This window comes from Panthera uncia, assembly GCF_023721935.1.
Source record: "Panthera uncia isolate 11264 chromosome B2 unlocalized genomic scaffold, Puncia_PCG_1.0 HiC_scaffold_24, whole genome shotgun sequence".
Taxonomy (NCBI): Eukaryota; Metazoa; Chordata; class Mammalia; order Carnivora; family Felidae; genus Panthera; species Panthera uncia.
In genome coordinates, this window is record NW_026057580.1 from 23,124,156 (window position 1) to 23,138,580 (window position 14,425).

The 14,425-nt window shown below is 35.1% G+C and overlaps 1 protein-coding gene across 1 annotated transcript in view; it reads right to left on the reverse strand.

Annotated features, from left to right (window-relative positions):
- HMGCLL1 (3-hydroxymethyl-3-methylglutaryl-CoA lyase like 1) overlaps positions 1-14,425 on the reverse strand; it is a 147,295-nt gene that overhangs the window by 90,146 nt on the left and 42,724 nt on the right. Inside the window, exons 5-6 of the mRNA XM_049653853.1 lie at positions 13,275-13,338; positions 11,509-11,697 (exon numbers count right to left, since the gene is read on the reverse strand). Coding sequence (XP_049509810.1) covers positions 11,509-11,697; positions 13,275-13,338 — 253 coding nt within the window. The remainder of the gene's footprint in view (positions 1-11,508; positions 11,698-13,274; positions 13,339-14,425) is intronic.

Sequence of the window (14,425 nt, forward strand, 5' to 3'; positions counted from 1 at the left end):
TATAACTCAATAGTTAAAAATAAATGATTCAATTAAAAAAAGGACTAAAGACCTGAATAGACATTTTTCCAAAGATAATATACAAATAATCGACAGGTACAAGAAAAGATGCTCAACACCACTAGTCATTAGGGAATTGCAAATCAAACCCATAATGAGTTATCACCTCACACCTGTACAATGGCCATCGTCAAAAAAGACAAGAGATAACAAATGCTGGCAAGACTGGAGAAAAGGGAACTCTTATGTACTGTTGGGATTGTAAACAGGTATAGCCACTATGGAAAACAATATGGATAATCCTCAAAAAAATTAAAAACAAAACTACTGTAAGGCCCAAAAATTTCACTTCTGGGAATATACCCAAAGGAAACCTAAAACACTATCTTGAACAGTTATGTGCATTCCGTGTTCAGTGCAGCATTATTTACAATAGCCAAGATGTGGAAATAATGTAAATGTTCAATGACAGATAAATGGAAAAAGAAGTTGTGGCATACATACACGTAATAGAATAATATTCAGCCATAAAACATGAGGAAATCCTGACAACCCTGCCAACATAGATGGATCTTGAGAGCACTATGCTAAGAGAAATAAGTCAGACAGAGAAAGACAAAATGCTGTATGATCTCACATATATGTGGACTCTAAAAACAAAACACCCCACGAAACTAAGAAAAAACAAGATTCTAATTTTGGTTACCAGAGGCCAGTGTAGAGGGAAGGGGAATGGATGCCTAGTGGTCAAAAGATACCAACTTCCAGCTGTAAGATAAACAAACACCAGGGAATGTAATTTACAACATGTAATATACAATATACCACTTCTGTATGATACATGGAAAATAATATAGTAATAAATCATAAAATTTAGAGTAAATCTCATAACAATGGAAATTTTTGTTTTCCTTTTTAGCTTGTTCTTATTATATCTGTATGAGATAGTTGTTAACTAAGCCTGTCATAGTAATAATTTCATAATAAATTTAAGTATAATCATTATGCTATATATCTGAAGCTTTGCAGTAATGTATGTAAATTATATCTCAACAAAATCATAAAAAGATAATCATAGAATATCTTTACTAAACTTAAGAAGTCTTTAGTAGAAATGTGTACCCATAACCTGATTCTTAATTATTGTAATTTATACAGATTTTTAAAAAATTAGGTCTGTAGAACTTAAATTTGTAACCTAGGTAAAAATAACATTACCTAAGCAATTTGACATGATTTCAGTATTTTGAGAGATGAAAACATTGAGTAAGTTGATGGTATTTTATACTACTTCCTATTATCTATCATACCTAATAGATTGTCACATACAAGGTAGATAAGTTTTTGGCTAAATGAGCATTTTAAAATTAATTATAAAATAATTCTAAATGGTCACAGTGGTACCCATAATTTCCATTTTATATTCTGCTCTACATTAAAGAAATTGATAAATAATGGGGGGAAAAAAAACCTTTTATCTTCTTGTTTGGGATTCCATGTTTGACATGCACTTTATTAAGTTTCTCTTCCTACCCTGACTATTCTTGAATCTAACCTTTACAGAGAATACCATAAACAAGTTTGGTATTCTAAAGTGAGTAGTTTTATAAAAATGAGACAATGTGATCTAACAACTATATTAGGAACATATATTACTCCCATTATGTTCAAACCCAGAACTAGAAATCTCTGTAACATATGAGACAGTTGATTGAATAACAAAGTGGAAGGATTCTTGACTTTGGCTATTGGTGTTATCAGTGGTTCCAATTTTCTCTGTGTGTGTGTGTGTGTGTGTGTGTGTGTGTGTGTGTGTGTGTGTGTATGCTTGTGTGTGTACTTGGTTTTGGTTTTGGTTTTAGTGCTGGGCATATAACCATCAACTGATTACATTCCAGTAGGCCAAAAACCAGTCAAGCGAATAATACTTCATGTTAATACCAAACTAATCAATTTCAAACCAATATTTCTAAAGGAAAATAAGTATTCACATTATATTCAGTGGCAAGAATATATATGTATATAAAGTTTCCTTGTAAACATGAACTTCCATAAGACAACAAAAATTGAGAAAAAAAAACTTGGAAGAAATTAGAAAATGAAAATCTGAATGTGTTTTTATACAAACAGGGCAAAACAGCAAGATTTCCAAATTAAAACCATATGTGTTGAGAGAGAAGTGATGAGTACTTGGTTGAAAACAAGATATTGAAACAAAATTAAAACAATAAGATGAGACATTTACAGAATGAATAAGAGAGGTGCTTGAAAAGGTAGTGAGTTTTGAAATTTCCATCTGTTATGCCAAGAAAAGAATATCATATCATATCCTGGCCCAAACAGCCACCATAATAATATAAAAGCCAAAGTTAAGTACTAAAGAGAACAAAGACTAGACCGGGAAGAAGATAATTTTATGAACAGATGATGTTATTTTTTTCCCTGAAGGTGATAACAGCAACAAGGATTCATTTTAAACTAAAAATGGTTATTTTTTAAAAGCCGCTAAAATTTACCAGGGTGAGTCTGTCCTCCTGATTCAAAACTTGATTATGTGCAACGAAAATGAAATCACAGCTACGGCCCAGGATTTCTGTCTTACTCGGTGCACTCAGATGCGAAGACAAAGAGACTTCCGTTAATCTCACTTTTGGAATAATATGATCATGCTAATAAAGTCAAAATATCCAAGAAGAGCAAACAAGATATTTTGATTATATCTGCTACGAATTGATGAACATTTTGTGAATGAGATACCTTCATAAAGAGAAACCCTCATAAAGAGATAGCTTCCAGGGTGACAGCTTTTTTTTTTTTTTTAATGTATCAAGAATTGGGAATCTGGAAAAATAGGAGTCTTTCTCAATATCATATTTTATCGCTATGGGAAAAATGTGTGTCTCAGCATCATGTTGTTTTAAAGTCTTAAGTGAAAACAAGGAGTACCCACTGGGAGAACTAACTCTAGGTAATTTTAAGAAAATGAAACAAACAGCACAACATTCAAGCTCATGGGCCGTGAAAAGACATCAAGCAGATCCACTCTCCACTTTCTACTCCAAGGTGCATGGTGTTTGAGTCTACCTTTCTGTTTACACCCGCTCTCCACCAGGGCTGCACCTCCAACCTACTCAGCCTCTGGGGCCCGAGAAAGATTGTCTAACTGACTAATAGGTATTAGGGATTTTCCTGGATCATCAAAGTTGTGACTTGTGGGAATGGAGATCTCAAGGATAAATGTGGTTCCCCACGAATACCCCTTTATCCCAGAGAGTCAATCAACTGTAAATTAAATGTTCTGATACAGTTGGGGAAACGTTGATTTTTTTTTTTTTTTTGGCAAAGCTAAACCATAATTAGAAACAAACTATTCTGATGAATTCAGTGTTTTTATTGTCTCACAGAACGTTTTCTAAGTAAAAAAAAAAAAAAAAAAAAAGGCACTGATAACCAATTTAATCAGCATGGACGCGTTGCTGTAGAAGAGGCAGACTGTTTTTGGACATATTTTCCTTCTTGGTAAGCTTCAAGCTTATGATCTAAGCATAATCCATTGCATAAAGATTGAATACTTGCATTTTTAGCATATTACAGAATTTCATGTGTTATTTTTATGTATTAATTGAATGCCAGTTTAAAATGCCATCTAACTCCAGAAATATATAAAAATTATATTATCTCTGAAAATAAAAACTAATTGATCACCTATTGCTAAAACAACAGAGAAGTTTATATTAATAAAAAAAATGGTGGGGGGCGCCTGGGTGGCTCAGTCGGTTAAGCGTCCGACTTAGGCTCAGGTCATGATATCACGGTCCATGAGTTCGAGCTCAGAGCCTGGAGCCTGCTTCAGATTCTGTGCCTCCCTCTCTCTCTGGAACTCCCCGTTCATGCTCTGTCTCTGTCTCAAAAATAAATGAACATTAAAAAAAATTTTTTTAAAAGATGTTGATGGTAAACAAAAGCAAGCTACATTTTTTTCAAATATTTAATCATTTTCATCACTGATAAAAGCAATCCAACCAGCTGAAAAAATATAGGAAGCTACTTTGTTCATCTTTTGCACACTGACTTTTATGGCCCAGGAGCCCTTCTTCTACACGTTGGAAATGTGGACATTAAACTTTTGCTGGAATTCTTGTCCTCTTTTATTTATGTATTTTTTGATAATTTATTTATTATCTCACCTTCCAATAAGAATATTTTCCAGCAGAATACTGTGATGGAACAAGTTTATTGTGTAGAAAAAAAGATTATCATAAAAAAATTTGAAAATACGAATTTAAGCTAAGACAATTTTCTTTATAGCAGTACTGTTCAGAGACCTTAACAACTAAATCTAACATGTACAAGAGTGTCTGATAAAATGAGTATCTATTAAAAAATTAATACTTTTTTTTAAATTTTCTTTTTACGTTTATTTATTTTTGAGACAGAGAGAGACAGAGAATGAATGGGGGAGGGTCAGAGAGAGAGGGAGACACAGAATCTGAAACAGGATCCAGGCTCTGAGCTGTCAGCACAGAGCCCGACGCAGGGCTCGAACTCACGGACTGCGAGATCATGACCTGAGCTGAAGTCGGTCGCCCAACCAACTGAGCCACCCAGGCGCCCCTAATGATACTTTTTTTTTTTTAACACCTCTGTAAGAGCATCAAATTTTCACTTTTTAAAATTTTCTTTGTAGCTCATTCTATTTAGTTCTTTTTTTTTTTTTTTAATTTTGTAAATGTTTTTGTTTGTTTGTTTGTTTTTTGAGACACAGGGTAAGTTGGGGAGGGGCAGAGAGAGAGGGAGACACAGAATCCGAAGCAGACTTCAGGCACTGAGCCTTCAGCACAGAGCCCAATGGGGGCTCAAACCCACGAACCTTGAGATCATGACCTGAGCCAAAGTCAGACATTTCACCGATTGAGCTACCCAGGTGCCCCTAGTTAGATCTTTATAGATGTTAAAAAATGAGTAACATGTATTTACATGTATTTGTAATGCAACTCTGTTTCCTGGCTCACAAATAAACTGAGTAAGAAGTTATTTTTACTGTTAACTAGTTTTAATTGCAATGACTATAATAACTATTAAATGCAGTGTTACCAAGGCAATTGTTCTAGAAACTCTACATTGCATATCAAGTATGCCTAATTTCAGGAGGCAGACATCATTGTATGCATTGTATAGATACAGAACTGACAACAGAGAGACTCCTCTGGCTAGTGATTAGAATTTTCAGAAATTCTCCCTGAGAACGTCCAATACAAATTGCATAAAGAAATATTTGCTGTTTGGTAGCATTGAAATATGGTTTAGCAAAAGTTAATATAAAAATGCTTTGATATAAACATTAGGAAAACAATTTGGTTTTTCTAAAAGAGAATAATAAACATATGGAAAACATTATGAAGAAAGGCACATTAACTAAAAGTCTATTAAGTTTAAGGAAAAGAGACACAAAGTATTTCTTTAGGAGAAAGCTAAATATTGCCTATTCTGTTTTGTCTCCATGCTACCAATTAACATGTACTGTTATTTGTGGTACTGGATCTCATTTGTTTTATTGTGTTTGTATCCAGTTATGAGGACAAATCATTTGAATGAAAAAAAATAGGCTCTCCAATTGTCTGATATTAAGTAGATTAAATAATTTGTTCATTGGCATTTTACTTGGGTACTTGGGAACATGAGAAAGGTGAAACTAAATTTTTTTTATAGAAAAAATTAAGACAAGTATATTGGTCCATGTACATTTCTTCCATTACTAAAATGTTGCATGTTTTCTCACCTCATTTTCTTGCTCTTTCAATTTTGAGTGGTTATAAATATGCCACACTTAAAGCTATAGTCTCAGAATTATTTCTCTATGTTAAATATCTGATAATTACGAGTTCTTGACTTGCATACAATTATGTACACTTGAATAAGTCATATGTTCAAGTAATAAAAGCACACAATAAAACCTGGGAACCCAAGAAAGATCTTTCTACTACATGATTAGTATGTGCTTTCCAGACTGAGGGGGGGATGTTCCATTTATAACTCATTTGTTTCCTACAATTGTGGCCAAGTTTCCACTTATTATATGTCTCCTTGCCTTAATATTAACTTCCAGTTTAGAACACTGTAAACTGTTTCTCAAGCCCCAAATTAAAGCAAATGATATCCACTCCACATCCACCACCAATTTTACTAGAAGCCACTTCAAAGATTCCATTTTTAAAGATGAAGTAGGGCCACTGCTTCCCGAAGCCAAGGTTAGTCCTGTTAATAATGAAGTGGAACTTTCTCTGATTTCCTGTCTATTTAAACACAGGCAGTTTTTTTTCCAAGACATTTTTTCTCCTCCACTAAAGGTAAAAGTGGTCATTTTGTTGTGGCTACTGCTATTGGGGAGGGGATGTGAGATGAGAAAAGGAAAACATCCCTGGAGAACTCAGCCTTACTCAGTGTTGCTGGAGACCAGTATATGTGTGTTTGCAAGGACAGTCCAGAACCACATTCAGGTCGATTTATGAGCATAAAAGTTCCAAAACATTTAAACATGGTCTCAGCTACACTCAGTTTCAAAGAGAGCAATAGTGTAGATTGTCAGGGACATCAAACTGGATAAAAGTGGATGGCAAAAAAGACAAAACTTTACAACTTCAAATGTTAGATTCCCCAGCAGGTTTCTGCTTTTTGGCCATGTACTCACTTGTTCACTTCAACTAGCCTCTCCAGCTTTACATCATGTTGTTTCCTAGACAAGCCACTGTTACCCTCTTCTCTACCAATTTACACGGTGACAACAACTTATGATCTGGGGCAATGGAAGACCAGGCTGGAAATACACTATTGCTTTCCCAGGGCCCTGCCTCCATTCTACCCTCTTACCTCCCATACTTACCTGGTGCTTATGCACATAGTACAAGAATAGAACACATAGTTATAGAAAGTGGTAGATACATTCCCTACCAAGTGCCACAGGGGCTGCTGAAGACAACATCCACCACCTTTGCCCTTTTCCTCCCCTGACACACACAACACAACACAACACAACACACACACACATACACACACACACACACACACACCAAAAATAGTTCAGCTTAAGTTGAAGACATGTTCTTTCAGAAAAAAATTTAAATCATTCCTGGCACCTCAAGGTGCCACTAACCCACAACCAGTTAAAAACAATTTATCGGCCTGGGTCTTTCACTGCACAGGTGATGTGAATTTGAACCCTAAGTCCACACAGGGATTGGCAAAAAGTTATGACATATAAAGATGGACTTAGTATTTCTCCTGTATACGTAGCCAAAGCCATGAGAATGAATACCCTTGCCTTTTCCTCTCGTGAGGAGGAATTTTTGCTGGTTCACCTTTTGAGAACGTGGCATTTGGGAGGGGTCTCCATCTTATACACGTTCTCATTCATGTTACCATCTTGCTTGGGACCAGGGTTATTTCCCAACCCTTTGTATGGCTGTTTCAGAATGGGAAAATGCCCCAAGATTTCAGTCCTCACCTCTTTGCAAGGAGATGCTATTCAATTAACTCAGCCTATGTCATAAAGCTTAGCTTCTCTTATAAATTATTTGTCTTCTCTCAGTTCCTAGGACAAAATCTTCCCCTCTCCCAAGGCCTTTTGCCCAAGTGGTGTTTCATCTGCTTGAACTATTCTTTTCACACAATGGCATGTGCACATGCATGCACACACAGATACTTACACCCCTTATAGGGGTTAGTTCTCATGTTTTATATCTGATTTTAAACATTACTTTCTCAAATAGGCCTTGTTAACCATTAAAATCACATTAGGGTATCAGCAATATTTTGCATTTGGGCATTTTCAAGAGGTAGTTTCCAGAAGAAGTTTGGATTCTCAGATTTTGCACCATACTCCTAAATCCCAAAGAACTAAATTATCATTCATTATATAGTAACTGTGCTACACAAATAAACCACCACCCAAAGTGTCACCATGCTTAGAAGATATACCCATATAGTGGGATGAGAAAAGGAAGGGGAAGGGAAGGAGAGAAGTGAGGGGAAAGAGGGGGAGAGGGAGAGAGAAAGGGAATATCCACACAGAGAAGTCAGAGAGGGGTTGGGGAGGCAGATGTCTTCAGGAGCTGGCTGGTCAGGAACACTTAATAAGTTACAGTTGTAGCTGAACACAGAATCCTGAAGTGATCCCTACTTGTCTATTGTTTTAGAAGCTAGAATACCTAGGAAGGGAAAATTGTAAAAATTCCCACGTCCAAAAGTCCATGGGATATCATTTTCTGTTGTAATTCAATACAGTGTTCCTTGCCTGCTTCCAGAGGATAAACATGGATTTGTGCACATATGCTACAAAGTCAAAATAAGCCCTTTGTCGGGCTTGATCTTCACATTGTTTTTTAACTTCTGCCAAACAACTGTATACTTTAGGACTATGACATACAGTTTTACAATACGGATTTTCAGCCACACTAGAAAGTTTTGATACAGTCTTGTTTTGTCAAAATCATGGGTTCTATAAACATCACACAAACCTATTTTTAACTAAGGTTAACAAGCTACCACTAATTTTAAGATATATCCATAAACGCTATTTATATGTAGTGTTTTAAATAAATGCATTAAAAATAACTAAGTTATTAGAATTTAGTAAGTAATTTTTCATCACCCAGATTTCCAAATATCTTCATTTTGACGACCTAAAATAATGTACTTGATAAAAAAAAAGCCAAGAGTCTCTGAAGAGGATGCCTGCAACATCACAAAAACTTGTTAAACAAAATATAGGTACAAAAATCAGATAAAGGCACTATTAGAAAAGAAAATTACAGGCCAATGTCTCTGATGAACATAGACACAAAAATCCTCAACATTATCAAACCAAATAAATAATACAGTAAGGATCATTCGCCATAATCAATTATTACAGGGATGCAAGGATGGTTCCATATCCACCAATCAACATACATGATATACCACTTAATACCATGAAGAACAAAAATCTTATGATCATCTCAACAGATGTAGACAAAGCTTTTGACAAAATTCAACGGCACTTAATAATAACTCTCAAAAAAGTGAGTTTAAAGGGAATATTCCTATACATATTAAAGGCCACATACGAAAAACCCACAGCTAACATCATACTCTATGGTGAAAAGAAGAAAGCTTCTCCACCAACATCAGGAACGAGACAAGTATATCCAATGTCGCCAGTTTTATCCAGCATAGTACTACAAATCTCAGCTTCAGCAATCAGACAAAAAAAATTATTATGGAGGAAATAAAACTGTCACTCTTTGCAAATGACATGATCTATATAGAAGTCCCTGAAGTCCACGCCAAAAGCACTGTTAGAACTACAAAATGAATTAAGTAATGTTGCAGGATAGAACATTACTAAAGAGAAATCTGTTGCATTTATATACAGTAATAACAAAGTGGAAGAAAGAAAAACTAAGAAAACAATTCTATTTACAATTGCATCAATAATAAAATACCTAACAATAAATTTAACCAATCAGGTGAAAGACCTGACATTTGAAATCTGTAAGTAATTAATGAAAGAAACTGAAAATGACAGAAAGAAATGGAAAGCTCTATCATGCTCATTGATTGAAAGAATATCATTAAAATGTCCATACAACCCCATAGTAATCTAAAGATTCAATCCAATCCTTATCAAAATACCAACGGCATTTTTCACATAACTAGAACAATAATCCTAATATTTGTAGGGAGCAAAAAACACCCTGAATAGCCAAAGCAATCTTGACAAGGAAGAACAAAACCAGAGGTCTCACAATTCCAGATTTCAAAATATACTGCAAAGCTAAAGTAATTAAAAGAGAAAAAAAAAGACACATAGATCAAGAGAACAGGATACAGAGCCCAGAAATAAACCCATAGTTTTATGGTTAATTCATCTGTGACAAAGGACTTTGGAAAATACAAAAGAAGTGAAGAATATACATTAGTCAGTTTAATAATGATGTTGGGAAAAATGGACATCTACATGCAGAAGAATGAAACTGGATCACTCTGTTATGCTATACACAAAAAGAAACTCAAAATAGATTCAAAAACATAAATATGAGACCTGAAACCATGAAACTCTTAAAACAAAACATAGGCAGTAATCTCTTAGACACTGGCCTCAGAAACATTTTTCCATACATGTCTCCTCAGGCACAGGGAACAAAAACAAAATTAAAGTATTGGAACTATTCCAACATGAAAGGCTTTTGCACAGTGAAGAAAATCATCAACAAAACAAAAAGGCAGCCTACTAAGTGGGAGAAGACATTTGCAAATGATGTATCTGATAAGGGGATAATATCCAAAATATAGTAAGAATTCATACAATTTAACACCAAAAAAATCCAATAAAAATAGGAAGAGGACCTGAATATTTTTTAAAGGAGACTCCAGATGGCCAACAGACACATTAAAAGATCCTCAATATGACTAATCATCAGGGAAACGCAAATCAAAGCCATAATGAGATATTGGCTCACACCTGTCAGAATAGCTGGTCTCAGACAAGAAATAAGTGCTGGTGAGGATGTGGAGAAAAAGTAGCCCTCATGCACTGCCAGCAGAAATTCAAACTGGTGCAGCCACTGTGCGCAATGGTACAGAATTTCCTCAAAGAATTAAATATACAAAGACCATACAACCCATATTTCAACTTATGGGCATTTACCTGAAGACAACAAAAACACTAATTCAAAAAGATATATGTGTCTATCCATTCTGTGGCAGCATTATTTACAACAACCAAGATAGTGAAGCAATCAATGTGTCCATCAATAGATGAAAGGATGAAGAAGATGTGGTACATATATACACAATGCAGTATTACTCAGCCCTAAGAAAGAATGAAACCTTGCCATTTGCAACAACATGGATGGACCTAAAGGGTATTCCACTAAGTGAAATAAGTCAGAGAGGAAAAAATAAATACTACATGATTTCTCTCATATGTGGAATCTAAAAACCAAAACAAGCAAAGAAAAAAGCAGAAATAGACTCATAAATACAGAGAACAAACTCTGGATTGTCAGAAGGGAGTAGGGTATGGAGAATGAGTGAAATAGATGAAGGGTATTAAGAGGTATAAACTGCCAGTTATAAAACAAAGTCATAAGCATGAAATGCTCATGGAATATAGTCAATATTGTAGTAAGTTTGTATGGTGCAGAGGGTGACTACACTGACTGTGGCGATTGTGCATATAATTACTGAATTACTATGTTGCACCTAAAACTAATATTGAACTACCCTTTAGTAAAAAAAAAAAAAAAAAGAGAAATTTTATCAAATAAAATTAACAGGAAAAGGAGACATCATTGCCCTAAAAATAAATGCGCAATTTGCAGATGTTTCCTGAGTACTTGTCATGGGGTGGGTAGTTTAAATATTATATTCGTAGCAATTTATAAATATTACCTCACTAAACCCTTTAACATGTTTATATTATCATTAAGGATACCCATTTTACACTTAGACACAAATAACGCAAAATACCTGAAGGGCCGTAAGGATATTTGCTAAGGCTTGTCCATACGTGTCATGGCAGTGAACAGCAAGTGCACTGGGTGGGACTTCTTTCATGACACTCTCCAACATTCTTTTCATGCTTCCTGGAGTTCCCACTCCAATAGTGTCTCCTAGAGAGATCTCATAACAGCCCATGCCATACAATCTTTTAGATACCTGTTGGGAAAGGTGAGAAGCTAGTAAAAAAAAAAAAATAATAATAATAATGGCAATGAACAAATTCAAACCCTGTTACTCCTTAGCAGACATCATCTACAAGTAAAAGTCATACCTGAGATCAGTTATGTATTCATGGGAAACACATATTTTAATTTTCTGGTCCTTTTCCTTGGTTATTAAATCCCAACTATTATATAAAAGTTTTAAAGACATTACTATAATTATCTTTTTCTAATATTCAAGTTGGCCTTAGAATCATAACTGTCCATCTCCATGTTCAGTTATGCAATTATAAGCTACAATTTCAATTATGGGAGGCTTACTTTCTCAGCCCTTTAAACAAACAGAAGCATTACAAATTTACTTTGGAAGTAGTATTTCTCAAGGCATGAGATTTGAGGTCACGAGATATCAAAAATACTTTCAGCTTTGTCACTAAGTAGTTGTGTGATTGGTAGAGTCACTTAGTATTTCTAACTTAATACTTCTGGTTCATGAATGGATGCACTTATGCCAAGTAACCTGCAAATTCCCTTTATGTTGGATAACTAAGGTTAAGTCTAGATGACTCACTTAAGGTTGCTGGTCATGCATTCTTAATGCTTCCAATCTGCCTGTTACGCAGTTCTCTTCAGCAACTCCTCAGACATCCTCAGACATGGAGAGCCTGAGGGTACGTGTGGTCCATCCATAGACCTCATCCATGAGGCAAAAGGCAGCAAAGCAAGGGGCTTGGTGGACAGGTAGATTTGGAGCGTAGTTTTTGTGGAGCCTGAAGTTCTATCGTTTTGGAAGTGTTTTTTAAGAAAATAATATGTAATTGTGAATGCAAATTTATAAGGAGTTTTAGAAGGGTACCATATAGGTGAAGGACTAAAATATTTAAGCTTCTTTATTTTACAGTATATCTGCCTCTGTGTGCAAAGGTCTTCCTTAAATAGACTGGGATAGCACGCATTTGAAAAATCTGCAGCAAATTTCAAAAGTTCAGATGAAGGCACAAAAGAGGAATGGCTTTAGCCACATCAAAGGTTTATCCTAAGTTCTGAATTTCTAACAATGTCATCTTTAAGGACTATTATCTATTCCTGCAAAACTGCTCTCTAATGAAAGGAACTGGAGTCTCAGGACGAAGTAGAGGATCTCAAAGGAATGAACAGTGTACAGAAAAAGCAGTGTATACACTCTGATACAAGTGCCCAAGTATGCAGGACAAGAACACAGGGATGATACCTGAACAATCAAAGCAAAGTTTAAGTGTGCATGTACAAACTTCCCTGACATTCTGATGGAATGTGGAAAGGTCACCCACTAAGTTCCACCCATGTAAAAATGTTTCATCTATGAACCCCAACATGAGCAGACTCAAATGTTATTTAACTTTGAATAGTTGTAGCCAATATATACATCTTCAGTGTCAAAATGAAACTACTGGTTAAGTGATCGATCTTGTCTTCCATGGTTCTCCTGAAACTTGGTTGTGCAGATGCAATCAACAGTAAGGAGAACAGCCTGCTTTTAAAAATATTATACATCATTTTACCAAGAACCAGAAAACCACAGGTATATCTTACTTCTGTCACTTTTTGTGGTGTGATGTTTCCTTCATACGGACAGCCCAGGGTGCAAGACACATACCTAAATTTAAAATATAGAGCCATATAAATATATAGATGATTTAAGTCATTTCCTAATTTCCATTTTATAAAAATGAATAGCTAAAAAGTCACCAAAAATATTTTTTACCCTAGTCCATTATTATTCTTAGAACAAAGAAAAACAATTTTGGAACATTTTTAACTTAACTCATTTTTTTTCTAAGAATGACAATTTGATAAATGTTATTTGATGGCAGATGGAGTAACAGGTGTTTATCTTGTGGAATTATTTATACTATAGCAGCATATGAACATTCAAAGCAGAAAATACCAGTGAACTACATAGTTTTATTTAAGTAAGTACACACATCCAGCTGTTAAATATCTAGTTCTTTGGAATCATAGAGAAATAGCGAGTAGATGACTAACTGAATTTCTCTTCACTCCCATCTGGATCTTTTGGCCTCATTTAGATAGAGTCATTAATCACCCCAAAACTCCTAGAGTTGGCCACAACCTCAAAGTTCATCTTGTTTATCTCTCGTGGGTATACCTAAATCATCCTATACAGAAGAGCGTCTAGTCTACGTTTTAAAGGCTCCATATAAAGATATTCTGTAAGCTTCTTCAACAATTTACTCTAATAGAAAAAGTCAAGCCTTTCCTGAAATGATAATGATACTTTTCCATCTTAAAGTATTAAGCTTTAGAAAAAGCCTGTTTTAGTTATTTTCAGCTCAACACCAATCCCATTTTATTAAACTTTCCTCAGAGATTTTTACAACACTTGTATTAAAATAATGCATCATGTGTCTGATTGTCAGGGATGAAGCAATTCACATGAGTGAGAGAGGGGTGGTAGGAAATGAGGCTGGAGATCCAATTCTGTGAGCCAGAATATAACAGGCTTTAGATAATAAGGCCCTTGGAATGCCATGCCAAGGAGTCTGAACTTTGAGATCACTCAAAATTATTAGGTAACGTAGTGACAAGATCAGAGTAGTTTTCCAGAAATGTTAATTCTCCGGGAACTCTGGAAGTGGTTGCCAACAGAAAGGTGGAAGCAAAAACAAGACAAAAGATAATACCATATTTCCTTGATTCTAAGATGTTGTCCATTATAAGAT